Raw genomic sequence first — 26,182 nt, 5'->3', positions numbered from 1 at the left:
TAGTTTTCGGTATTGACACAGCCGCAGAATTTGCACGGCCCACTAAGGTGAGCTAGGCACGGGTAGGGCAGCCAGCCATTCTGAGAACTAAACAGTCCTTGCTTATGGAGCCAGAAGAAAGCACACTTTAAAGCGCACTCGAAGTCTACATGCGGGATGGTAAACGGGACGCTTACCCAGCCCAGAGCCGGCAGCAGCATCCACTCACCTGCTCTTGGATTCCCTCATATCCTAGAGCTGTGATCAACCGAGCGGGTGGGGGCTGAATCGCTTCTTGTCACTTGTACACAAAGAGGAAAATAGCACCCTTGGTGTGAGGACCATCTTAATTAGCATATCTAATGAATAATGAACAGCCTAATTAGCATATTCAAATATCACATCAACTGTATGACAACACTTCATGCGCATACAGCTGAGGAAGGTGGTGACACAGCCGTCCCTGTGAAGGGTGGGGCTCCTAGCCTTTCCCTGCACACACCTGTATCCTCCTTTAGTGAGCCTTAATTTAATGTTTCATAAGCACCGTTCCTGAGTCTTCACTTCTGTGCATTCCATAATGTCCAGCTCTGTATCCAGTTCTTTAGAAGTCATGCTTGTGAGCTGGGACGATGACTTCACCGGTGAAGGTGCTCGCTGAGCAAGCCGTGTGACCTGAATTCGGTCCCCACAACCCACATAAAGGTGGAAGGCAGGGATCAGTCCCAGAAAGTTGTTCACTGACACCCACACATGTGCCACAGCCAGCGCGTCTCTGCCCCATTAATAATAAATACATGAAAATACCTCTGAGAGCTGGGGAGATGGCTTATTTGGGTAGCACATTTGCCGCCCAAGTGTGAGGACCTGAATCTGGATCCCCAGAGCTCATAACAATGTCATCTGGGCGCAGCAGATGGTTTACAACACCAGTGCTTGAGTGGTGGAGATGGGGTCCTCTGGACAAACTGGCTCACTTCACTGGAAGGCTCCGTGTTCAGTAAGAGACTATGTCTCAGTGAACTAGCATAAATCATGACGGAGGAGACAGCAGTGTCAGCCTCCAACTTACACACACAGAAGCACACACGTGCACACACAGGCACAGGCATAAACACACGTGTACACTACATATACATAGACAGGAAGAACCAACAGCCTGCCCCCCCAAAACGAACTGAGAACAAGAAGACCCCAAAAAAATGCCTTTAAAGAGTTGTGGAGTTACATTTCTCTTTTCTTTCTTTAAGAAGCCTTATCTGGCATTAGAGATATAATTCTACTTCATATTTCTTTTCATTGTTTTATTTATTTATTTATTTATTTATTTATTTATTTATTCATTTATTTATTTATGTGCACGGGCTCCTGCATGTGTGCACTCACACAGGGACGGGTACGTGTTGGGGAGAAAATTGTTTGCCCATGGTAATCGTAGTCTGATTCTTGCCTCTCAGGCTCCTGATCCCTCCCTACCCCGAAGGTCCCCGAAACTAAAGGAATTTGAGGAGAGAAAACTATAATCTGATCTCAAAGCAGACTTTGTCTCGATAAACACAATGATCTATGGCCACAACCCTTTAAGTCCCTTCGGGTAAATGAATAACTGATCGTATCTGAGAGGCAAACTCGAGTTTAAGTTCTGACTCTCACAGAATGTTCTCACTGTCTCTTCTCACTCTGACTTAATGTGTTTGAAATCGATGAGACACCCATCCCATCACAGACGCAGCACCTGTGAGGCTAGGAGCCTATATAGCATCGGGGCCCTCTAGGATAAAGAACACAAAACTACCTTACTTTTAACTTTTTTTTTCTTCTTTTTTTTTCTTTTTACAAAAATGTATTATTATATGAACATACTGCTCATGCTCCTCCTGGGTCTGGGAAAGGCCCATGCAAGAGGGATGCTGGAAGCTTAGATTAGATTGACTCTGACATGGTGAGTCCTTGTCGTCAGGTTCAGCGCTGTGGTAAATGTCCACCTATACTAGACGCACATGAACTAGCTACTTGGGTTTACAAACACAGGACACGTGTATACTGGCTCCGCAGAGACCGGGGTGGGGGTGGGGAGGTGATGTACAAACGGAAATATCAGATCACGAGATTACATAGCGGGCAAGCACACGTACACGCGCGGAACTTTGATTTTAGTTTTGGTTTTTCCGGTTTCTGCCGGGTAGCTGCTTTCCACCGGGTCACACCCAGGCCATCGTGTCCTCTTCTCCAGTCTTTGAATTGTCTGCCTGCACGAAAACGTTCACTTTAGGGGTAGATGTGACCAGAGGGGTATACTTTCGGACAAGCCAGACTCAAATCCCGCTCTGCTCTAGAAAAGCCGGGTGTGATGGGTAGGGGAGGCAGGAAGCGGGTGAATGGGGCTCGCACTGCCAGGAGGCGGGGCTTGGCTAGTGCGTGTGCACGTTGCGTTCCCGGGTTGTTTCAGATACTGGTTTGGAGGTCTCCATTGAGGAGGGTCCTCTGGGTCTCCGTGGTCTCATTCAGCCGGGATTTGTCCTGCTTACTGTCGCTCCGCTCCCCATCCTCCGCACCACTCACCTTGACCAAGCAAAGAACATTCTGGAAGCTCTTCTTGAAGTTGTCGGACAAGAAGGCGTACAGGATGGGGTTGGCGCAGCTGTTGGCGTAGGTGAGGATAACCACAAAGTCAAACATGCCTTTCAGGGCAGGGGTGGGGCTGATGGCCACAGACACGGACGAGACATTGAAGATATAGAAGGGGAGCCAGCAGAAGATGAAGACAGCCACCACGATGGATACCATTCGGGTCACCTTTTTCTCTGACTTTTTCCTCTTGGACGACCCCACTCGGATCCCAGAGGACTTCACCTTGATGATGATGAACAGGTAGCAGAGACAGATGATGGTTAGGGGTACCAGGAACCCCAGGATGAAGGCATAGATAATGAAACCCGTGTACCATGCCCCGGATTCGCCCGGCCAGTTGATGGTGCAGCTGCTCCTACCCCACTGGTTGCTCCGGAGGCCAGCGTATATCATGATGGGCAAAATGACAAGCAGGGACACACCCCACACAGCCACGTTGATCATCTTGGCTGTCCGGGGTCGCCTCCATTTGGCTGACTTAATGGGGTGGACCACGGCCAGGTAACGGTCGATGCTCATGACCGTCAAGCAGAAGATACTGGTGAACTGGTTGATACCGTCCACAGTCATGACCACCCGGCAGATGGCCTTGCCAAAAGGCCAGTGGACCAGCGCCACCTGCATGGCCAAGAAGGGCAGCCCCAGCATGAAGAGTTCATCTGCGATGGCCAGGTTGAGGATGTAAATGTTGGTGATGGTTTTCATCTTGGCGTAGCGGAGGATGACGTAGATGACGAGCGTGTTGCCGCACAGCCCCACCACGCACACCACGAAGTAGATGAACGTGAGGACCGCGTTGCTTGTCATGTCGTAGTATGGCTCTGTCTGGTTGGAGCCATTGCTTGGCCCCAGTGAGCCGTTGAGGTCAAAGGGAGAAGGTATCCACACTTGGCTCCCATTGAACTGCTCAGAGGTCAACTCCATGGCTGCTCTTCAGTCCGCCTAGAACCAAGCAGCCCAGAGATCTTCCTCTCACCTCAGTGGACTCTGGGGCCAAGGGTCTATCGTGACATCTGGGAAAAGAAGCAGAAAAGGTAACCGTCAGTCCTGGGCTATTACACTACTTCTTGTTCATCTTAGTTAGACGTCCCCCACCCCTTTCTTTTGTGTATTCATGTGTGCTGCTGCTGCTGCTGTGTGTGTGTGTGTGTGTGTTTGCGTGTGTGTGTGTTTGTGTGTGTTTCTGTGTATGTGTGTGTGTTTGTATGTGTATGTATGTGTATGTGTGTGTATATGTGTGTGTTTGCGTGTGTGTATGTGTGTGTGTTTGCGTGTGTGTGTGTTTGTGTGTTTTGTGTATATGTGTGTGTTTGTGTGTGTATGTATGTGTGTGTATGTATGTGTGTGTATGTGTGTGTGTATATGTGTGTGTTTGCGTGTGTGTGTGTTTGTGTGTTTTGTGTATGTGTGTGTTTGTGTGTGTATGTATGTGTGTATGTATGTGTGTGTATATGTGTGTGTTTGTGTGTGTGTGTTTGTGTGTTTCTGTGTATGTGTGTGTGTTTGTGTGTGTATGTATGTGTGTGTATGTGTGTGTATGTGTGTGTGTATATGTGTGTGTATGTGTGTGTGTTTGTGTGTGTATGTGTGTGTTTGTGTATGTTTGTGTCTGTGTGTTTGTGTGTATGTGTGTGTGTATGTGTGTGTGTGTATGTGTGTGTGTGTATGTGTGTGTGTGTACGCGTGTGTGTAGGCCAGAGACCACTCCTAACTGTTGTTGAGTAGGTTCAGTGCCCCACCCCTTTTTGAGTGAGGATTTTTCACCGTGTAGCTTGGGCTAGCTGTTCAGTGAGCTTCAGAGACTCACCTGTGTCTGCCTCCCCACCGCCATGATTACAGATACACGCGTCACACTTCCCGGCAGTTTTATGTGGTTCTGAAGGTTGAACTCAGGTCTTCTTGCTTGTAAGCCAGGGACTTTATTGACTGAACCTTCTCCCACTCTCTCTCCATCTTTCTCCCGCCACCGAGCCGAGCCAGCCTGGAGCTCACTATGTAGCCTTAGCTGACTTTGCACGCACAGCTGTCCCCATGCCTTGGCCTCTGGTGCTTGGGGTTCCAGCCTTGAGCTCCCATCCCTGTTCCTCTTCTGTGCATTTTCAATTGAAAAGCAAGTTCTCATTTTTCTTTCTAGCTGCCAGCCCGCCTGCCAGCCTGCAGACTTTTTGAGGTCTTTTTCAAATGGCGGGGGAAGGGTTTGAGTTTAACCATCATCCTAGATGACGCACATGTGGCGGACGGCTATGGCTTCAAACACATGGACTTTGACCCCTAAGGAATTGACTGGTCCAGACTGTAAAAAGGCAGATCTTGCAGGATTTCAGCCCCTGACACTGGAGGGGTCTGACACCAGCATTCAGGGTTCCTAAGAATGCTGGCTTGATGTCTGCTTGGCTGAGTTTTCAATCAGAGATCTCCCATGGTGGGAAAACCCATGAATTTAAGGGGAGAACAAACTTTGGCTTCACGGTTGAGCCTCATGTGACCTCATGCCCAGCCCTTAACTGCTGTAACTCTCCTTTGTCAACACGGGGGTGTCATGAAGGTCAAGAGAAAGTATGTGCAAACGCCTAGCATTGTGCAGGCTCATAATCAGAGCCTCATAAATTCGACCCCTCCATCTGTACTGTCTCATCATGTCTAATTTATTGAAACCTGCCTACACAGTAATCAAGTTATAGTCTTCAATACTAAAAGTAAGAGTCTGGCTTTCTTTGATATTTTTTTAAAAAAATGATGCATTAGGCCTTCTCCTCCTCCTTTTCCTCTTCTACTCCTCCCCCTCCTCTTCTTTCTCCTCCTTCTCTTCCTCCTCTTTTCCTCCTCCTCCTCTTCCTCTTCTCCTCCTCCCCCCAGCTTCCTCCTCCTTCTCTTCCTTCTCTTTCCTCCTCCTCTTCTTCCTCTTGTCCTCCTTTTCCTCCTCCTCCTCCTCCTCCTCCTCCTCCTCCTCCTCCTCCTCCTCCTCTTCCTTCTTCTCCCAGCTTCCTCCTCCTCTTCCTTCTCCTCTTCCTCTTCTCCTTTCTCCTTTTCTTTTCCCCCCTCCTCTTCATCTTCCTTCTTCCCCTCCTCCTCCTCCTCCTTTCCCTCTTCCTCCACTTCCTCTTCCTCCTCCTCCTCCTCCTCCACTTCCTCCTCTCCTTCTTCCTCCACTTCCTCCTCCTCTTGGTTTTGGTTTTCTAATACTCAATGCTCTCCACTCCCCACTCCACCTCTGTGGGGGCGGGGGGTGTTGGGGGGTACGTTTGCCTGCAGTTCTCTGACTTAGGACAAAAACCCACGAAACCAGGTGAGGAATGTGGGCTCTTCATGAATGTCAAAAGATGCTTTTAAAAACTGATGGAGTCCATTCACACCCATTGTCCCCTTCACTGGGAGGTGAGGATTCTGTCCTTCTTCAGTGGAAACTGAGGCTTAGAGACTCAAAGTCCCTTGGTGGAGTGGGCACTTGGACACGGAGCCACCTGGCCCCAAGCCTTTTGTGATTCTCACCATGTCCAAGTGACGCTCAGTGGATGGAAACTGGGGGCTGGTACCTGGGCCTTAGTTTGAAGCCACTGACTCGAGGGACCTCCATGCTGAGAAAATAATGAGAATTCTGTTGACTTGGCCTAAGATGTAAAGCACCAGATCAACCCATAATGAAGTGATTTACACAGTTATACAACGTCTGTGTGCGCGCGCGCGTGCGTGCGTGCGTGCGTGTGCATGTCACTGCGCTGGGGAGCTATAGCAGCTAATTCTTCAGTCGGGGAGGAGAAGGGTGTCAAGTCACATGATGTGTGACTTGCACGCAAGTAAATCTTATGAACAAAGGAGAGTAAGGCACAGCCCTTCCCTGGGGGTTCCTCGGAAAGTTGAGGGCTGAGTCTTGTGTGTCTGAAGAGTGAAGGGCTCAGGGCAGGAGGTCCATCCAGGAAGAGGAGAGCTGGTCAAGGGCTGGATGTCCAGCATCCCTAGCTCACGTGCCTGACACATTTAAGCAGAGGGCTTTTCCAAGTGACTGCCTAATGCCGGTAGAGGCTGCAAGGGGAAGCTAAAGCTGTCGCAAGCAACAGGCAGGTGGGATTCTTGCCCACCTCTGTCTCTGCTTCATTCTCACTGCCAGACGCCAGCCTGCCTTTTCTTTCTGCATTCATTTCCCCAGCACGTGCTTGGCACATCGAGGTCTGGGGTTTTCGCATTTGCGTGTTGGGGACCCATAGCATTGGGTCTACGTTGGGGAAGCAAGCAACCAGAAGCTGTAAAGAAACTCCTTTTAGTATCCCCAGATTAACTCAGGTTATTTCCGCTGTCTTTTTCCTCCTTTGCCATCTCAGTGACTTAATTCTATAGACCCAGAATCCCATTCAATCTGCTTACAGTGGGGCCTCACAGTAACCATTAGCTTGTGCCATCTATGGACCGTGAGAGGGTGCTTCAGTGTCTGACTAGCACTGAAGACCCCTAGGCCTTGGAATCCCTGCTGGAGCCAAAAGGAGGAGGAGCGGGGGAGGGGGAGGAGGAGGAAGAAGAGGAAGGGAAAGAAGAATCAGAGGTGGTAAAAGGCCCGATGGAGCTCTTCAGCCCTAACTGTGCCCTTTGTGCAGAACCAGAATGAATGGCAAGGGGTGGGGGGGGTGTCACTTTTCTTTGAAATTGGCTGACACACACTTTGGGGAGAGAAGTCTTGGAAGGTGGATGGGGGTTACATGCTGGGAACCCCATGTCCAAGGAAGACATGAGCTTAGAACCCAGGAGTCCTATATAACAAGCCCAAGATCCCCAAGTGGCTTCTTTTCCTTTTCTGATTGTCTCACCGAAAGTGAATTCCAAATGCCACCAGTCGATACTTGTTGAATTGTGGTTAAATGAAATGTACCGGGAAGTCGGAGTCTCTGCTTTGTCTTTTTCCGGTATCATAGCTGTAAAATACTGGCCTGTGGCTTGGTGGGTGCTTTCCCCTGAGAGAGTCCTGGCTCTGATGGAAAGAAGGATTTCCACTCAGGAATCCCCTCTCCCATTCCCACAGAGTGTTCCAGAACCAGAGGAGTGAGAGGTGGCTTACGTGAGATCCTTCCCGGTTTTAGTTTCTTTCCAACATCTTTCTGTTGTGAGCCCTCAAGACCTCCCCACCCCCAAGCCTGCCAGACGCTTACACACACACACACACACACACACACACACACACACACACACACACACCCCTCCAAGAATCTGAGGTTGGAACTTCAGTTGGTTTTAGCTTAGACAGTAGCAGCGTCCACCATGGCGCTAGAGTGCCCCTCACCATGGGGGTGATGGTGGCTAAGTGAGCCTCAGAAAGACAGAGTTAGTGTGGGGAAAATATTTGGGGCCATAACTCGCTGACCCTGGGAACAAAGTGTTCCCTAATGGATCCCCACCGTTTCTAGAAAGACTAAGGGAGAGTGGACTGAGGTGCTTGTACGTCCAGCTTCGAAACGCAGAGGGGACTGAGGTGCCGGGGACGGGCAGTCGCCCGAGGACCTGACCATTCAGTAGTTGGTTCTCTCCAATCTAGACAGAGTCTCTGCCTGAGGGCGGCGGGTGTGTGTGGGGGTTGGGGGGTACCTGACCGCATACGAATCTGGGCCGCCTCCCCATCGGGCGTTAAAAAGCCAGGAAGAATCTACTTTCCGGTGACGTTCCCATCACCCGTCCCTCCCTAACTTAGGTCTCAGGGTGTGGACCCTGTAGTGGCACTTGGCATGCCCCTTCTCCTTTAGCTGATCTCATTTTCCTTGGACCAGGGCTGTTTCGCAGGTGGCTGGGAAACAAGTTGTCCCCATCACAGCTACCACCTGGACACTCGGGCTCGCAGGGCACACGCCATCGTTCTTGGGCAAATCCGTCCCGGAACACACTACCTTTCCACCCCAGACACCAGGGTACGCCTCTTTCACCCACCTGTCACCTCCAAAGGCACAAAAGCAGAGAATTTGCACGCCGGGACTAACTAATATGCAGGTCGCCGGAATCGGCGGTCTATCCCCGGTGCAGATGCATGTAGGTGCCCAAAGTGTGTTGTCCCTCCCTGCATCTCTCTGTGACACGCACATATGCACACACGCACCCCTCACCTTGCTTTTCCACGAGCACTCGCTTCTCTGTGTTCTCTAGCTCCCAGAAGCTGTCCTTTACCCAGCCGGGCGCCCGGGAGCGCAGCAGGTTTAGGGGGTGTTTGGCGCTCCGCAGTAGCTCTCGGGCTCGCAGCTTCCCAGTCTGGCTCGTGCTGGCCCTCCTGGCGTCTGAGAGAGCTTGCGTGGGCCCCGGTAGAGCTACCCTGGCCTGTAGATCATCGACGCCCAGCGGCGGACTGGTGCTCCAGGGGCCGGTGGCCTCGCCAGCGTGCCGGTGGCTGCGCCGCTAGCATTGGCCGGGGCGGGTGGCAGCCCCCGGGCACACTTCCCCACGCCCCCACCCGTGACGTCACGGCAGCTTGGCTCCGCCTGCCGAGTCCTGTAGGACCTGGTGAGGAGAGTGGAGAAATCCGCGGGTGGCCGAGGGCGCCCAGTGAGGATAAGTCAGCGGATCTGGATGCTGGTGGATGGTGAAGCGATGTCAGTGTCCCCACGACTCCTCCCGATGAGGACGTGCTGGCTTTGTCTCCGATTTCAGAGACTTGGTCCGGTTTTACCCAACAAATTGCAGGCAGCTGGTGTGGCGACTGGGGTGACCTAGACTAGCTCCGGGACCTTTAAGGCACGTTCTCAAGTTTGCAAAGCCGTGCCTACCACGGACCAGTCCCGGGAACAGGGCACAGGTTGCAGAGCCAGGCTAAGGGCAGAGAAAAAGAGGGGTGAAAACGGCAGGCGAGTCTCCATGCAGGCGCCTGCAGGTGTGGGTGTCGCACCTGGCTTCAGTTCCCGCAGCCAGCGGGCTCCGCGGGCTCCACGGGTCTCCCAACTGGAGGCCCCGGGGCCATGCAGTCTCTCCTTGCTTTAATTTAGTCTGTCAGTCACTGCTTGCTGGTCTGACCCAGCCCCAGCCCAACCGTTCCGCCTACGCGCGCTGGGGCGCTCTGCGGGAGCAAAGAGGGACTTGTAAGAAGTGGGAGATGTGTCGCATCGAGTTACAGCTATTTATTTTTTGACTGTGATGATTCAGTCGGTGTTCCAATACTTTAATAAGTCATAATCAATCCTGTAGCCTCCCTTCCCTCACCTCTCACCCTATTGCGCGTGCACGCGCGCGCGCGCACAGAGAGAGAGAGACAGAGACAGAGAGACAGAGAGACAGAGAGACAGAGAGACAGAGAGACGGAGAGACGGAGAGAGACAGAGAGTGCACCTGGGTGGTTTCTAGAACAAGAAAAATCAGGAAGCAAACTCGGATTAGCTTTCTCTGTGGGCCCCCCGATGCGACCACCCTGTTTATGACTGCTTGTGTGTTCATCTGGGAAAAGCATAAATCCAGAAGTTGTGTGTGTGTGTGTGTGTGTGTGTGTGTGTGTGTGTGTGTTTTGACGGGGAAAGAGAGCCAGAAGGTAAAAGCAGCCTAGAATTGCTTGTAAGTCAGGGTGTCGCTCATGGACGTTTACTGCACCATCTCTGTGAGATGTCCACGTGGACTCTGTGGGCTTGATGGAGGTTGCGGTAGGTGTTGTCAGGTCCTAGCATCTGCAGTTGGGCAGGGTTGAGGGGACAAATAGTGCAGCTCTCAGGATGAGGGGAGTGGCCCTGAGGGACAGAAGGGGACCTGGAATGAGCTCAGGCCTCCTCCTACCTCTGAGACACAGTTGTCACAATCCGTATTACCCTCTCCAGTTTAAAACCAATGGCCCTCTTGAAAAGCCAGGAAGCGTCCATTCTGAGTTCAGGTCTCCTCAGGTATCATGTGACCTTGTAAGAGTTCTTCAATGGCTGCTGCTCAGTTTGGGTATTGTTTAGAAAAATAGCTGTGCAAAAACCAGGAACCCCTGGTTCTCAGCGTTTCCTTCTCTCATACACAAGGTGACCCCCAGGGGGCAGTGTACAGGTTTTTGGTTCCATGTCAACACCACCAGCAAAAGCAGGCTGCTCCTATCAGCGAAATAATCCGTTCCCAAACAACCTGGGGATCATTTCTGTATGCTGTTAACATGCTGAGCACACACAATAAAATCCACCCTTCGTGCACTTGGGAAGTCTTTCCCCAGCTGTCTCGGAGTCAGGTCCGGCAGGCTCAGCCCCAGTGGATAGATGAAAGCCCCCGGCGGGCCTAGCTCTTTTGCAGCTGGCCCCGTGAGATCTGAACGCTTTGACCTTGACAGCAGAAAATGTCATCTAGAACAATTATTGATTTTGTCCCGTTCCTGCGTGCCTCTCTCCCCTCCCCAGACCGGTGAATGTGTCCATAGAAGCTCTGAAGTCACGTTTGCCTCTGGTGCACCACCCCTCTAGCCTCCGGGTTTGAGTTCCCATTCCCCGTTTGACAATACCCTGCTCTTTAGACACTCTCAGCAATCTGCCTCGCCTGCCCTTCCTCCATAGCCCCTTAGTAACTAAGTAACAAGACCTTGAACCACAAAAATACAGGCTTGCAAAAGAGATAACCTCCTCACTGGCTTGCAATCTTTTTTAAATTAAAGATTTACTTATTTATGTATATAAGTACACTATCGCTGTCTGCAGACACACCAGAAGAGGGCATCAGATCCCATTACAGATGGTTGTGAGCCACCCTGTGGTTGCTGGGAATTGAACTCAGGACCTCTGGAAGAGCAGTCAGTGCTCTTAACCACTGAGCCATCTCTCCAGCCCCTCACGTGGTATCTTTAAGCCAGTGAAATGACACACCTCTTCGTTTTTTTGCACTTATCAGAGGGACACTAGGTGTCAGGAAATGAAGAAGCTCAATGGCCTGGGAGTTGAGCAGGGAACGGCTCTGGAACTCCCAAGTAAGTCATTCTGTCTGGCCGCTTAGAAACTTTATCAATTAAATGGGGAGCAAGTGTTCCTATGCCATCGATTTGGTGCAAGTAACTGTTTCAGTTTAGCGTAGAGGAAAGTGCGAGGCATAGGAGAACTGGACTGATTAGTGCTATGAGATGGCAGACCAGGCGTCTGGCATGGGGTCTGTCCTCTGCATGTGAGACATGTCTGTGGATGAAGACAGAGCAAGGCCCCTAAGCTGCGGCATGTGGGGTACGTTGGAACTCACTGCACAGTTCAGGCTGGCCTTAAACTTGTGGTGATCCTCCTGCCTCTGCCTCTAGAATGAGGGGAATGCAGGTGTGTGTCACCACACCTGGCCTTGATGTTTTGTTTGGAAACCGTATGTGGTTACCATGGTGCTTTAAAGATGTGCCCATTTGGCCTAGAGGGCCTGAGGGCTCTTCAGATGCACCAAGGGGTGACAAATGCCCCTTAGGGGGTGATGGGTGCCCCTTTCTTCCCTTTTCTCTCTCTGCTGTGGAACCTCCTTGGAAACTGCTCCTAAGTCTGGAGTCAACGATCCCTTCCCTCACTCCTTTTCCTACTCCCTCTCCTATCTTGTTGACAGTGAATGAAGAATGCCGGTCCCACGAGGGACCTCAGAGCCTCTTATGTATAGAACCAATGCCCCATCATTGTGTAAATGGGAAAACCAGACTCGGAGACACCAGGGGACTTGCCTAAGACCATTCAGGTGGGGAATAGAAAGCCAGGAGTTGGGCTGGAGAGATGGCTCAGAGGTCAAGAGCACTGTCTGCTCTTCCAGAGGTCCTGAGTTCAATTCCCAGCAACCACATGGTGGCTCACAACCATCTGTAATGAGAGAGGCAGGAGTCGAGCTGGCTGACAGCGTCAGGCTTCTTCCATAGGACACAGCCCACGTGACCATGGATCCCTGAATTGGGATGAGGGAAGGGAGTCCTTCCCTCTCTTCCCCTAGTATGTCATGTCTGTTAACATAACAAGGTTCCTCAGCTCCCATCCTGGGGCAAGTCCTCGGTGAGACTTGGGAAAGATGTAGCATTTCCAGAGTGCTCATTGCAGTGCTCACTGCAGTGCTCACTGGAGTGCTCGCTCACTGGAGTGCTCGCTCACTGCAGTGCTCACTGCAGTGCTCACTGCAGTGCTCACTGGAGTGCTCGCTCACTGGAGTGCTCACTGCAGTGCTCTCTGGAGTGCTCGCTCACTGGAGTGCTCACTGCAGTGCTCTCTGGAGTGCTCGCTCACTGGAGTGCTCACTGGAGTGCTCATTGGAGTGCTCACTGGAGTGCTCACTGGAGTGCTCGCTCACTGGAGTGCTCACTGGAGTGCTCACTGGAGTGCTCACTGGAGTGCTCACTGGAGTGCTCGCTCACTGGAGTGCTCACTGCAGTGCTCACTGCAGTGCTCATTGGAGTGCTCACTGGAGTGCTCACTGCAGTGCTCACTGCAGTGCTCACTGGAGTGCTCGCTCACTGGAGTGCTCACTACAGTGCTCACTGGAGTGCTCGCTCACTGGAGTGCTCACTGCAGTGCTCACTGCAGTGCTCACTGGAGTACTCATGTGTCGCAGGCCCCTCAGGAGGAGGGTGTGGACAGCTTAGGAGAGGTGGCCCATCGCCTTGTAGGTGCCTCCCGAGAGCACCAAGAGGTGCCTTTCATTCCCGGCCCATTGTCTTGCATGGGGCACATGTCTGTGGTCTCAGTAACCCTCGAATACTCCTGGGACGGCCTCTGGCACCATTAATTTGGCCATTGAAAGACATCTTGAGGAAAGAAACTGGCTGGCCTTTATTTACCCCGGTGTCTCACACTTGATTTAGTCCCGAGAGCCTTCCGATGAATCCATTGGAACACGTTTTGAGTGCTTACCCGTATGCCACACTGGGTGCTTTGTGTTAATTCGCTGCAGTCTCACGAAGCCCAGTCAGCATTCCCTTTTCTGAATGGACCAACCAAGGCACAGACAGACAGAGTTCTTCAGGGTCACAAAGCTACCAGTTCGAGCTCTCTGCTTTGTGAGTACCCACGGTGCGGTTACCCAGAGCTACGGAGGTTGGCAGATCCATCTTCTTCCAACTTGAGTAGACGGAAGAGGGACTGTGGGTTCTAAGGATCAAACTCAGATACTCAAACACAGCAAACCCTTAATGGACGGAGCCACCCCCTTCCCCAGCGTGGTTTTAATTATCTGTAGCTATCCTTAGCCTCAGGATGTCTTTGTAGATGGGTTCTGACTGGTTCCCAAATGCTCTGGGGTTCTGACAGCTGTCTGGTCCTCCCCTGACCTGACTTCCTGCTCAGAACGAGCTGGTTATCCCCTGCAGTCAGGTGGGTGATCTGCTACTCTTTGGGCAGAGGGGAGAAAGGACAGCTGCCTATGGGGTGAGCCTTCTGCCAGCCTGTGCAGAGGCAGCTGGGCCTTTTATGAAGGGGGTTGTCTTGCCTCTGTTCTTAGGAGACCCTGATTTCTCAGCACTTTGACCATTCAGGTGGTTTCACTGTGACCTGGAGAGGAGATGTCCCGGAGGCTAAATCTCTTGGTTTTAGATGATGGAGAAAGAAAGCCTGCCCTGGGGCAGCCTCCAAAGTGAATAGGTTTGAGAACCTCAGCTCTGTGTAAGTGGAGCAGACACAAGGCTTTGAGAACCTCTTCGTCCCTGCACCAGACCAAAGTTTTAGAATCGGTCGCCTAGCCTGTGCCCCTCAGGGATAGTATGGGGGCTTCAGATGGAACCCTCCTACTCCCTTGGGGTCCACCTGCTTATGTGTCACCAGGAGTCAGGGGATTTAGTGGGAGTCCTGCTCTGTCCCCTCGATGCTCTGTCCTTGCCCATTTCTTCCTGTCCTATGGCAACTAAAAGGCCACTTTTCCTTAATGGGACATTTTGACATGGCTTTGTGGGGGTGCGAGGAAGGTACAGACCCATGGAGGGTCTCCAGGTGGAGATGCTGGCGTGGCTTTGGTGGAGACTGGCCTGCGTGCCACACTGTGTGTCATTTCTTTGAGGATTCCCACTCTTTCTTTGAGTCAGGCATTTCTACTGTTGAAGGGCCTCTATCCCTAGCAAGCAAAACAGAGAACTGTTCCAGTCACTACAGTTGATTGACAGGTATTTTCCTGTCTCTGTGGGGGCCGCTCTCTGAGACTGCCGCCTAGAACCAAACCCTGTGAAAGGTACGTTTTTACCTTTACCGCTGTGTACTCATGATGCCGTTTCTAAAAATTGGGCATAGTTAAAAAAAAAAAAAAAAAGAACAATTAAAAACTAATAATAAAATACAACAGCCATAGTAGGATATAAGAAAAGTTACGCTGTGTGTTAAGTTACGAATGGCTCATTTCTGGAATTTTCATTTCATGTTTTCGGACCTTGGTTTACCGTGAGAATCTGAAACTGTAGAAAGAGAACCTTGGAGAGGAGGGGCTTTAAAACCCTGTGAGCTGCAGTTCCCATGCTGGCCTCAGGGTGGCGTGAGCACACAGAACTCCTCTCGGGGTCCACCCTGTTCTCTCAGCTCCACCCCTGTAGAATGGAACCCAAAAGGCCCCTCTACAGCTGTACGTTCCTCCTCTCCTTCCTTCTCTGTCCTTCTGCCACTCTTGAGAAGTGACTCAGAATGATGGCCGCGGTGCCATTTAGGGAAGAGCCACCATGGATGGGGAGAGAGGCTGTCAGGAGCTGTTAAAAGGGTTTGGCTTCAGAGACGTGGCCCTCCTGGAGTAAGGAAACTGCTGAATTCTTTTACTTCAGCCTCACAAGTAGCTGAAAGTACAGACGCCTCCTGTATCCCACTTCTGGCAGAAGGAAGTCTGATAGAAAGAGCCGTGTTACCCAAGTGGATGTGGGCAGGCCCTTGAAAGGCTGTTGCCAGGAGCCAGCCGCCTGCCTGTTTCTGCTTCTGCTGAGTGCCTTTGAGGCAGAAAGCATAACCCTTCCCTTCACAGTGACACAGGAGTGGGCTCCCTAGAGCCCTGGATTTCGGTTACAGGACCAGGAGGGGCTTTGTTCAGCTGGGTGGTGTCTAGGGATGGGCTCTGGCTACTTTCCAAAGTGACAGTTCAATGGTAGCTTCTCCCTCGTGGGACAGCTGGCTGGTTGACTTTGTTCGGTGGTCCGGCTGCTAATTCCCAGGCTTCATGGTATTCACCTGCTCCAGGGCCCCAGAACAGATGGTCAGTCCAGGGAGGGGCTGTGGGAGGCTTCTTCATCCTGCGAGTCATTATCTGTCTTCTCTTTCCTCCCCACCCGCCCCGAAAGGGCTACGGGTGTGCTTCTGTCCCCCTCTCTCCCCCAGTTGCTCTCCTGTGACTGGATCTCTTCTAAACAGATTTGCTCTGTGACTGCTGCCAGAACCTCATTTCTCCATGCTACTTCAGACACTCAGTCTCTCTCTCTCTCCAGAAAGACTCTTTTATTTGGGAGTTAGGAAGCATAACAACTCCTGCGCTCTGTTTTGGGGGGGTTTGTTTGTTTGTTTGTTTGTTTTTTCTTTTTTGCCAGCTAGGATATGTAACTGTTTTGAATAAATGGGATGCCAGGTTTAGGAGAAGTCCTTACACCTAACAGAGCAGGTGACTGGGGGAGGGAGGCAGGACTCTGAGCACGACACTGCAGAAGGACTTAGTAAGCTTACTCAAACAGGGCTCACACACTGTTTATGCAACATGCATATCCACAGCATAGAAAAAAGTCTAAGCAACCTAAGAGACTCGGGCTGTGTCTAAATATCGTGTCCACCTCCTCCATAAAGATTTGGCACCAACAAGTCTGCTCTGAACCTTGTGATTTCATTCAGCTCCAAGCTGAATTTTCAAGGACAAATTCCAAAAAGTGACTTGGCAGTGGTGGCTCGGAACACACATTTAGTTCTCTAGGACAAGCGCTTCTGAGTGGAAGTTGACTTAGACTGTCCAGAAATAGCGACCACTCACTCACTCACTCACATTGAGTTTGCTCGGCGCAAACAAAACACCAACCTAGAGCTCATGACGGACAATGAACTCATACCTGTGACGATATCTCTCTAGGTGGCGCTCCTATGTAGGCACAAGCACCTTCATCTATCTATCCATCCAATCTGTTTTACCCATCTACCCATCCATGCAGCCCCATCTAGTCATAATCCATCCATCCACCCATCCATCCATCTAATCCATCCATCCACCCATCCATCCATCTATTCATCCATCCATCCATCCATCCATCCATCCATCCATCCATCCTTCATCATACACCAAACCCACTCCTCATCCACTATCCATCTTTTCATCTTCTATCTTCATATCCACTTAGTATTACCATCCACCCATCTATTCTTATTTCTATCCATCCACCTGCTATACATCTACTCATCCTTTCATCCTTCATCCACTCAACCATTCATTCACCCATCGATCTATGCATCCAGTGTCACTCATCATCCATCTATTCACCAATCATTGATCCATCCATCTGCTGTTCATCTATCTTCTATCCATCTACTGCCAATCCATCCATTTATCCATCCATCAATCTATTTATTCATCCATCCATCATCCACCCACCTATTCATCCATCTATCCATCCATCCATCCATTTATCCATCCATCCATCCATCCATTCACCCATCCATCCATCCATCCATCCACCCACCCACCCATCCAGTCAACAAATGACAAAGTATTTCAGAGAAAAGGGAGAACTCTTGATTTCTAAGCCCTGAGATAGTGTCCTCTTGTGACCAGGAAACCCATAAACTTTACCCTCATTCTTAGCAGGAAACAGGTAGGGAAATATTTATAGATTTGAGATGCCTCTGCCTATGTGGCTCTTCCAGAAATCAGGTGTTTTTCATGGGCTCCTACATTCAATCCGAGAGATGCTCCAGGGTTGTTATGTCTAAAGCCGTTTCTGTCCCTGTTTTTGGTAGTTCGCCACAAAGCTGGCGGTTTGTCAAAAAGCAATTAGTGGAACATGACTTTTTGACCATTTGATGCACTTCTGTGGTGGGCTGGGAGGGAGGGCAGCTTTGGCCCCCTGGGTGGAGAGAGGCCACCTGGTGGGCTTGGATTACTCATCCTGGTTAATTTCTCCTAAACTTACATCATCCTCTGTAATTGAGGTATAAACAGTAAAAAAAATATGCTGATTATATGAGCTGATCTTTAATGCGGGGCGGTGGCAGGATTTGTTTGGCCAGTGAAACCTTCTGATTTGACTTGAGTTTTCTGTTTATTAGGTTATATATGAAGATGTTTTAGAGAGAGGCAAAGGCTGCTGAGGAGAGACTGCACGACTGTGTTCTGCCCTTCCACTTCTGATACTCTCCTAAGGACAGGCAATTCTAATTATTTCTATTTTTTTCTATTGATTTACTCAACTGTGTTGTAAATGGCACACAGGCACCTCTATATTTTTAAAATTTTTCTCTTCTAGATACTGTTGACTTCCCACTATAAAAGATGCCCAACTCAACATCGTGGAATCTCCTGAATCCCTTCATTTTCTTTCCATCAAACCAGTAGTTGGTGTTTGCGTTTTTTTGTAACTACGTAAATGTTTAAAGCTGAGTCAAGAGCTCTTGTCTGCTGGCTGGCTTCTCTTTTGTAGAGCCTTTTGTTTTCCCTGGGTTAATGATTACCTCGTTTCTGAATTTTTTTCCCCCCTCTGCTTACTTTTCTATGGCTCTGTCAACGATTCATTCTCAAATTCTGACAGTTGAGGATTCGGTCCGTGTGTTACTTTTCTCACTCTTAATTTGAAAGGCCTGCTTATTTTTATTCTATGTGTGCCTGTGTTTTGCCTGCACACATGTCTGTTCACCACAGGTGTGCGGTGACCTCCGAGGCCATTGGATCCCCTGTGTCTTTGTCAGGGTTTCTATTCCTGCACAAAACATCATGACCAAGAAGCAAGTTGGGGAGGAAAGGGTTTATTCAGCTCACACTTCCACATTGCTGTTCATCACCAAAGGAAGTCAGGACAGGAACTCAAGCAGGTCAGGAAGCAGGAGCTGATGCAGAGGCCATGGAGGGATGTTACTTACTGGCTTGCTTCCCCTGTCTTGCTCAGCTTGCTCTCTTATAGAACCCAGGACCACCAGCCCAGGGATGGCACCACCCACAATGGGCTGGGTCCTCCCACCTTGATCACTAATTGAGAAAATGCCAGGTTGGGGATTTGGCTCAGTGGTAGAGCGCTTGCCTAGGAGGCGCAAGGCCCTGGGTTCGGTCCCCAGCTCTGAAAAAAAAAAAATGAAAAGGAGAAAATGCCTTACAGCTGGCATGAAGGCATTTCCTCAACTGAGGCTCCTCTCTCTGTAATAATTCCAGCTTGTGTCAAGTTGACACACAAAACCAACCAGCACACCATGGAACTGTCATTACAGATGGTTGTGAGCCACCATCTGGGTGGCAGGAACACATAACCTGGGTCTCTAGAAAAGTAGCCAGTGCTCCTAGCCACTGAGCCATCTCTCCAGGACTGGCTTCCTTGTCTCATTTTGGGTTTAGTTTACTTGGTTGTTTGGGTGGAACATCACCTCCAGGAACTTCCAGAGCAGTGGTTCTCAACTTGTGGGTCACAACCCTGGGGACTCTTAAACTGAAGTCACCTAAGACCTTTGGAAAACACAGATATCTGCATTATGATTCCTAACAGTAGCAAAGTTACGACTATGAACTAGCATCGGAAATAATAGTATGGTTGGAGGTCCCCACAGCATAAGGAACTGTATTAAAGGGTTGCAGTGTGAGGAAGGCTGAGTAGCACTGTTTCAGAGGAAGAATATATTACAGCCAGACTCAAAGATGATCTGACCTCTTGGTACAAGTAGCCTATGTTACTCACACCCCACCGGACGCCACCCGTATTGATGTGATGGGAGTGGTGATATTTCATTTCCTAGATTAGGGGAAAGAGCTGTTCTGAGGTGTGTGTGTGTGTGTGTGTGTGTGTGTGTGTGTGTGTGTGTTCACACGTTTGTGTGTATATGTGTAGACATCAGACAGAGCATAGCCTCAAGTGTTATTCCTTAGGCCCCTTCCACCTTTTGTTTGAGGCGGGGGTAGAACTTGCTCTGTAGACCAGGCTTGCCTTGATCTCAAAGAGACTCCAGAGTTCTCTTTAAAGCCACTACACTTGACAATATTCCTTAGTCATTTTTAAAAGTAAAGACTTAATAAGGCATGTTTTGCATTTTATAAAGATTTATTTGCTTTTATGTGTGCAAGGGGTTTTATGTCTGTTCACTATGTGCATGTAGTACCCACAGTGGCCAGAAGAGGGCGTGGAGTCCCTGGAATTGAGGTTACCGATGGTTGTGAACCACCATGTGGGAGTGTTGAGAACCAAACCCAGGTCCTCTGCAAGAGCAGCCAGTGCTCTTAACTGATCTCTCCGGCCCCTACATTCCTTATTCTGTTGTTACTTTAGGTGCTTGGAACACCCTCTTTTCTTTACCTTCTTTTTCTTCCTGGTGTTTTCATTGTGCAGCTAGACCACGTCTCCTCATTCCCTTTTGCTGTTGTTTCTCTTTCTGTGCGATATTATTTTCAAAGATTCTTTATTTGTTTTCTACATGGGTGTACACTGTCACTCTCTTCAACCTGATCCCATTACAGTTGTGAACCACCATGTGGTTACTGAGACTTGAACTCACGGCCTCTGGAAGAGCACGGCAGTCAGTGCTCTTAACCATTGAGCCATCTCTCCAGCCCCTCTGCCTGATATTTTATTTCCAATTCTTTTATTGCTCTTTTAAGATTTTAAGGGTTGGGGACTTAGCTCAGTGGTAGAGCGCTTGCCTAGCAAGCGCAAGGCCCTGGATTCGGTCCCCAGCTCCAAAAAAAAGAAAAAAAAAAAAGATTTTAACCATGGCATTTCTTAACTCCAAGAACTCGTCCCAGAGGCGTTCATTGTTTATAGCCTCATGTTATGCCATGGATCTGACCTTCCATTCCGACTCTCCGGGAACGATTCTTACTTTTTTTTTTTTTTTCCCCCGGAGCTGGGGACCGAACCCAGGGCCTTGCGCTTCCCAGGCAAGCGCTCTACCACTGAGCTAAATCCCCAACCCACGATTCTTACTTTTAACCTTCTTTCTCTTACTAGCCCATTTCCGTCAGAGCCCCTTAGCATAGGCATTTTTGTCTGTTACTCAGGGTTTTCTAGAGATGTCTACAGTGATCCTAGATGAATTATGTCCTTGTGACAAGCACTCACATGCCCTCTGGCAGCCCTCCCCACATAGGTGTGGCTGACTAGGATTTGGTCACTAGAACCCTCTGGCAACTCTGTTGAAGAAGCTGTGTGTGCTGTTATATTTTCTGTCGTGTTGACAGAACGCTAGACAAAAGCAACTTGAGGTTCATTTTGTTTCACGGTTTAAGAGCACAGATGATTGGTGGGAAAGGCATGGTGGGAGGAGCCGGAGGCGGCTGGTCACAGGGCATCTGCCGGCCGGAAGCAGAGGGCTATGAACGCGGAGACATTTTAGTTCTCAGCTCGCTTTCATCATCAGCTTGCTTTCTCCTTATGTAGTCCAGGGCCCTGGTATGCATAATGGTGGTGCTCATATTTAGGATGGATCCACCCACCTCAGTTAACCGGATCTAGAAACATAGCCTGCCCACCCACAACATACCCAGAAGTTTGTCTCTTCAGTGAATCTAGATTCGGTCCAGTGGACACTCGCTATAAACCTCCATGTTCTACAAACCCACAGATTGTTCTCACTGGCTCGTCAGCCTCCCCAGAGCTCTAGCCTAGATCCTAGGGTCTTTAACCCTGGCTACTTCTAGTGCTTGTGGAGACAAATGGGAGGAGGTGGTATAGGATGTGTATTTACTTCTCTTCTTTATAGCCTTGTAGCCCATCTTCACCTCCTGGTAGACCCCATAGCCCAAAGTCCGGAGCCTGATCTGTCCAACCCTTGCAAAGATAACAGCTTGTGGGGAGAGCTGCCCTGCGAGGTAGTAGGTCCAAGCATCTAGTGCTTAGCATGCCCTGTTTTCTCCAAACCTGAGCCCTCTGTTACTGGACAGCTTTGGACTTTTGCAATGTGAACAAAGTTTCTGTTTGATTGTTTCGTTTTGTTTTTCCCATGCAGGACCATTGTTGTTGGTTTTCTTTTACCTCTCCCTTTTGAAGTTAGCTGTCTCCCTAGTTGTTTTCCATTTCCCAAAGTGGTGTTGCAGTTTTTTTTTTTTTTTTTGCTGGTTGTCAATTCTGTCCTCATTTTCTTTTCCTTTTGAACCATTTTCCCCACTTACTGTCGTTTTAGAGTAATGTGATGCTCTGAACGTGAACGGCCCTCTCCAGCTGGTGGAACTATTTGGGAAGGACTAGGAGGTGTGGCCTTGTTGGAGGACTTGTGTCACTGGGTGTGACTTTGATGTCTGAAAAGCCCACTCTAGGCCCAATCTCTTGCTTTCTGCCCACTGCCTGTGGATTAGCTGTTGCTCCAGTGCCATGCCTGTCTGCTTCCCATCATGATGATCATGGACTCTATAACCCTCTAAAACTGTAAGCAAGCCCTCACTCAATTGAATGCTTTCTTCTATAAGAGCTGCCTTGTTCATGGTGTCCCTTCATGAACAGCACTAAGATAAGTAATTTGGGATGAAGAAGAGAAACTCATGTGGATTATCTGATCTATTTTATAAAATATTTTACTTTATTGTTTGTAAGTGTGGTTAAGCTCACTATGGGTGTGCAGTACCTGAGGGCACCAGAAGAGGGCATTGGATCTCCTGGAACTGGAGTTACAAGCAGTTGTGAGCTGCTTGCTATGGGGGCTGGGAACCGAACTCAGGTCTTCTGGAAGGGCAGCAAGCACTCTTAGCCCTTGAGTAATCTCTTCAGCCCCCTCATCTGCTGTATTTAAACAGACATCTTTTTTTTTTTTTTGGTTCTTTTTTTCGGAGCTGGGGACCGAACCCAGGGCCTTGCGCTTCCTAGGCAAGCGCTCTGCCACTGAGCTAAATCCCCAGCCCCTTAAACAGACATCTTAATAGGTAGTCTGCATTTGATTGCTGTTTGATTTTATTAATTTCTATGTGTGGCTATATTTTTTAAAAAAGATTTATTTACTTTTATTTTGTGTATGGGTACCAGCAGAGGTCAGAAGAGGGTGTTGGGTCCCCTAGAATTAGACTTACAGATGGTAGCTAGCCACCACGTGGGTGCTGGGAAGCAAGCCCAGGTCTTTTACAGGAGCAGCAAGTGCTCTTAACCAGTGAGCCATCTCTCCAGCACTATGTGAAGATCTTTTAAATTCTCATTTAGTTGCTTATAACCAGTTGAGCATCGTTAAACTGGATAGCTTTGGACTTGATTATTAATTTGTTTGGCTTAAGTGCTTTTCAGTTTAGGCAGCTCACACAGGGTCCCCCACCCCAGGGATTTTCTGGTGCCTCATTTTAGGTCAGTTTGAGTGAGCTGATGGGGAGGCTACAGCACCAGGCTCCTCTCCATCAAACAATGCTACTGTGTGCCTGCCATTGCAACTGGAGCTGACTTGACTTCTGTTATGTGTGAATATGTGTGCGCGTGTGTGTACACACGCGCGCACACACACACACACACACACACACACACACACACACACCTTCTCTAAGGATAGGTTCTCTGGCTGGTGACATGTGCTGGCTATGTCAGATGTGCAGATATGCTATCTCTGTCTAGTTAGGATACCTCCTCATGACATGTGCGTCCATGGTTGTGGGGTCAAATGATCCTCTCTAGTCCATGACCCTCTCTTTACTTGAGCTGTCCTCCTTGAGTATTACTGTACCTTTCCTTCTTTCCCTTCCTTTCTGATCTCCCCAGTCCCTCTGTATTCACCCAATCGGATCTGTCGAGTATTTGTTCTGTGCCTGCTCCTGCCCAAGGGAGGTGGAAACACGCCCGTCACACTTGATGCCCAGGGCTCTAATGGGAGCAGACAGGCCTCGGGTAGATAAAAGGAAAAAAAGCAAGCCAGGGATTGTGACTCTGCCTGGCAGAAATGAGATTATGAACAGAACACCTATTAGGTAAGGAGAGGGCCTATCTGCAAAATACGGAAGGGTGGGAAAATCTTTCCAGTAGACAGGCTGAGAAGAGAGACATGTTTGTCTGTGCCTCAGTTTGGCATCTATGCCTGTAAAGGGTCTGGGCTCCATACTCTGATTTAAAGCTAAGCAAGATGCCTCCCCCAGCTGCATGCTTTTAGCACTGCCGGAGAGCCATGCCGATGGTTTGTGTGCCTCGCGCTCTGTGTTCCGAGATGTCCTTTTAGGGACACAGTGCATTATGAAAGAGAGTTAAGGAGAGAAAAAGGCAGGCAGGGCCGTGGTTGAGGTGAGAGGGCCTCAGGTACTGTCGTTGAGTGGTATTCCCCAGAAGACGTCTAACTTCTGGCTCCCACAACTTGGACGTACCGATAGTTAAGTTTTTGTGTGTGTTTGTTTGTGGCTGTAATGGAGCATGGGATAAATGGAGACCGCTCATGGGAGAACTAGTGAAAGCTCTTTGTTCAGGGCTTGCTGGAGAAAAGGGTCCACCATCATCATCTGTGCTGGGATTAGAAGCTGGCACTGGGGCCGTGAAAGCTACAGTGAGACAGAAGATTCGGATTTGCCTAGTGTGTGGGCTGTCAGGATAGCAGAGGGTCTAGAAGCAGGACTCCCGCATGTTTGTTCATATTTCAGCATATTTGACTGCCCTGTTGGGCTTTTGAGACAGCTCTTTACGACTTCTCAAGTCCTGGCTCTTTGGGGCCGTTTGTGACAGGGCTAACTTCCTGGCCTGGTCACCGCAGACAATGGTTGGCATCTTGGGTAAGCCCAAGAGATCTGGTCAGAGATCTGTGTATGGTCTGGCCATTGCTTGTCTATTCAAACCTTGGGGAGTAAAATGGAAGTCGTTAGGGTGAGTCCTACGCAAAGAGGACTGTTGTCCTTGTAAGGAAACAGAGACACAGGGCCCGAGGCTCAGGGGAAGGGTCAGATGATGATGCAGTCAATGGTGTGAGCAGTGCAGCTAGGACAGAGGCTAATGAAACAAGGAAGTCCTCTCTGAGGCCTCCTGGGGGTCCTCCCTGAGCCTCTGGGGAATGTGGCTCTGCCTATGCCTTCACTCCAACTTCTGGCCTGAAGAAACTATGAGACCATGGGGAACAATGTATTACAGCAGAAGCAGGACAAGGAGACAATTGTCTTTTTAAGGGTTAACTGGGATCCAGAAGGGTGGGACACATTTTCATGTATCCTGTCCTTAGACCACTGACTCCACACTCACCCTGAGGCTTCCCAAAATGTGATTCCCTGGTCTCTTATGTGGATCTAGGCAGGAGGAATTTCCGAAGAAGGGGCCAGAGGACTTGGTTCACTGAAGTTCCAGAATGTTTTCTGTTTTTAATTTCAAGATTTTTAGTTACTGTTATTTTTTTTTAATTTGAGTTTAAAAATTTTTATTTTATGTGATTGTGTGCTTTACCTGCATGTCTGTCTGTATAGTGTGAGCATGACTGATATCTGCCAAGGCCAGAGGCAGTGTTGGGTCTCCTGGAACTGGAGTCATAGACAGTTGTGAGCTGCCATTTGGGTGTTGAGACAGGAACCACGATCCTCTGGAAAAATAGCTAGTGTTCTTAACTGGGCATACATGCTTGTCTTAGGGTTTTACTGCTGTGAACAGACACTGTGACCAAGGCAACTCTTATAAGGACAACATTTAATTGGGGCTGGCTTACAGGTTCAGAGGTTCAGTCTGGTATCATCAAGTTGGGAGCGTGGCAGCATCCTGGCAGGCATGGTACAGGAGGAGCTGAGAGTTCTACATCTTCATCTGAAGGCAAACAAGATTAGACTGGCTTCCAGGCAGCTAGGGTGAGGATACTAAAGCCTGAGCCTACAGTGACACACCCACTCATCAGGGCCACACCCACTTCATCAGGGCCACACCCACTTCATCAGGGCCACACCCACTTCATCAGGGCCACACCCACTCTAACAAGGCCATACCTCCAAATAGTGCCTCTCTCTGGGCCAGGCATACTCAAACCACCACAATGGTGGAAAGAAAGAACCAAGTCTTGAAAGTTGTCCTCTGATCTCCATTCACATGCTGTGGCCCAGGAATAGGCTGCAGACAGGCACAGGCACAGGCACAGGCACAGGCACAGGCACAGGCACAGGCACACGCACACGCACACGCACACGCACACGCACACGCACACACACACAGTACATAGATAGATAGATAGATAGATAAGAAAAATATTTATATTTATTTGATAATAAAACCACAACCAAAGCCCCATAGGTGATCATCATTCCCAGACCTTGGTAAAACACTCCTGTGGCCTTCTGGTCTTTTCTAGGCCAACCCATACCTTCCTTCAGCTCCATCTTCTTCACCAAGAACAGTTATCTCTTAGCTTCTCCAGCCTGTGCAGTTCACTCTCCCTAACCCCCCCCCGGAATTGCCACAGCTGATAGGAAGCCCCCCCCATGCTCCTCCCACCAGAAGGAGTCCTAGTCTTTGGGTGACATGCTGTATGTAACCTGATAAAGCCTTCTCTATAGAGCCATCTCAGAGCCTCCTCTCTCCTGCCCTTCTCCCTGCCTGAACACCAAGGCTTCTATGCTCACATCTTGGCACAGCAAATGAGGAGAGACTGGAACTCAGGTTCTTGCTGGTGTTTTGAAAATC

At 49.5% G+C, this 26,182-nt stretch overlaps 2 protein-coding genes across 5 annotated transcripts in view; one reads left to right on the top strand and one right to left on the bottom strand.

Annotated features, from left to right (window-relative positions):
- The window catches only part of Slc39a11 (solute carrier family 39, member 11), a 421,148-nt gene that overhangs the window by 23,984 nt on the left and 370,982 nt on the right, over window positions 1–26,182 (top strand). The window lies entirely within an intron of this gene.
- On the bottom strand, window positions 1,800–8,966 carry Sstr2 (somatostatin receptor 2). Its single transcript, NM_019348.2, has 2 exons — window positions 8,688–8,966; window positions 1,800–3,623 (listed from the first exon to the last, which is right to left on the bottom strand). Exon 2 carries the CDS (start codon window positions 3,532–3,534, stop codon window positions 2,425–2,427), a length of 1,110 nt encoding a protein of 369 aa, NP_062221.1. The 5' UTR covers window positions 3,535–3,623; window positions 8,688–8,966; the 3' UTR covers window positions 1,800–2,424.

This window comes from Rattus norvegicus, chromosome 10 (assembly GCF_036323735.1).
Source record: "Rattus norvegicus strain BN/NHsdMcwi chromosome 10, GRCr8, whole genome shotgun sequence".
Taxonomy (NCBI): Eukaryota; Metazoa; Chordata; class Mammalia; order Rodentia; family Muridae; genus Rattus; species Rattus norvegicus.
This window is presented reverse-complemented; position numbering and strand designations above follow the sequence as displayed.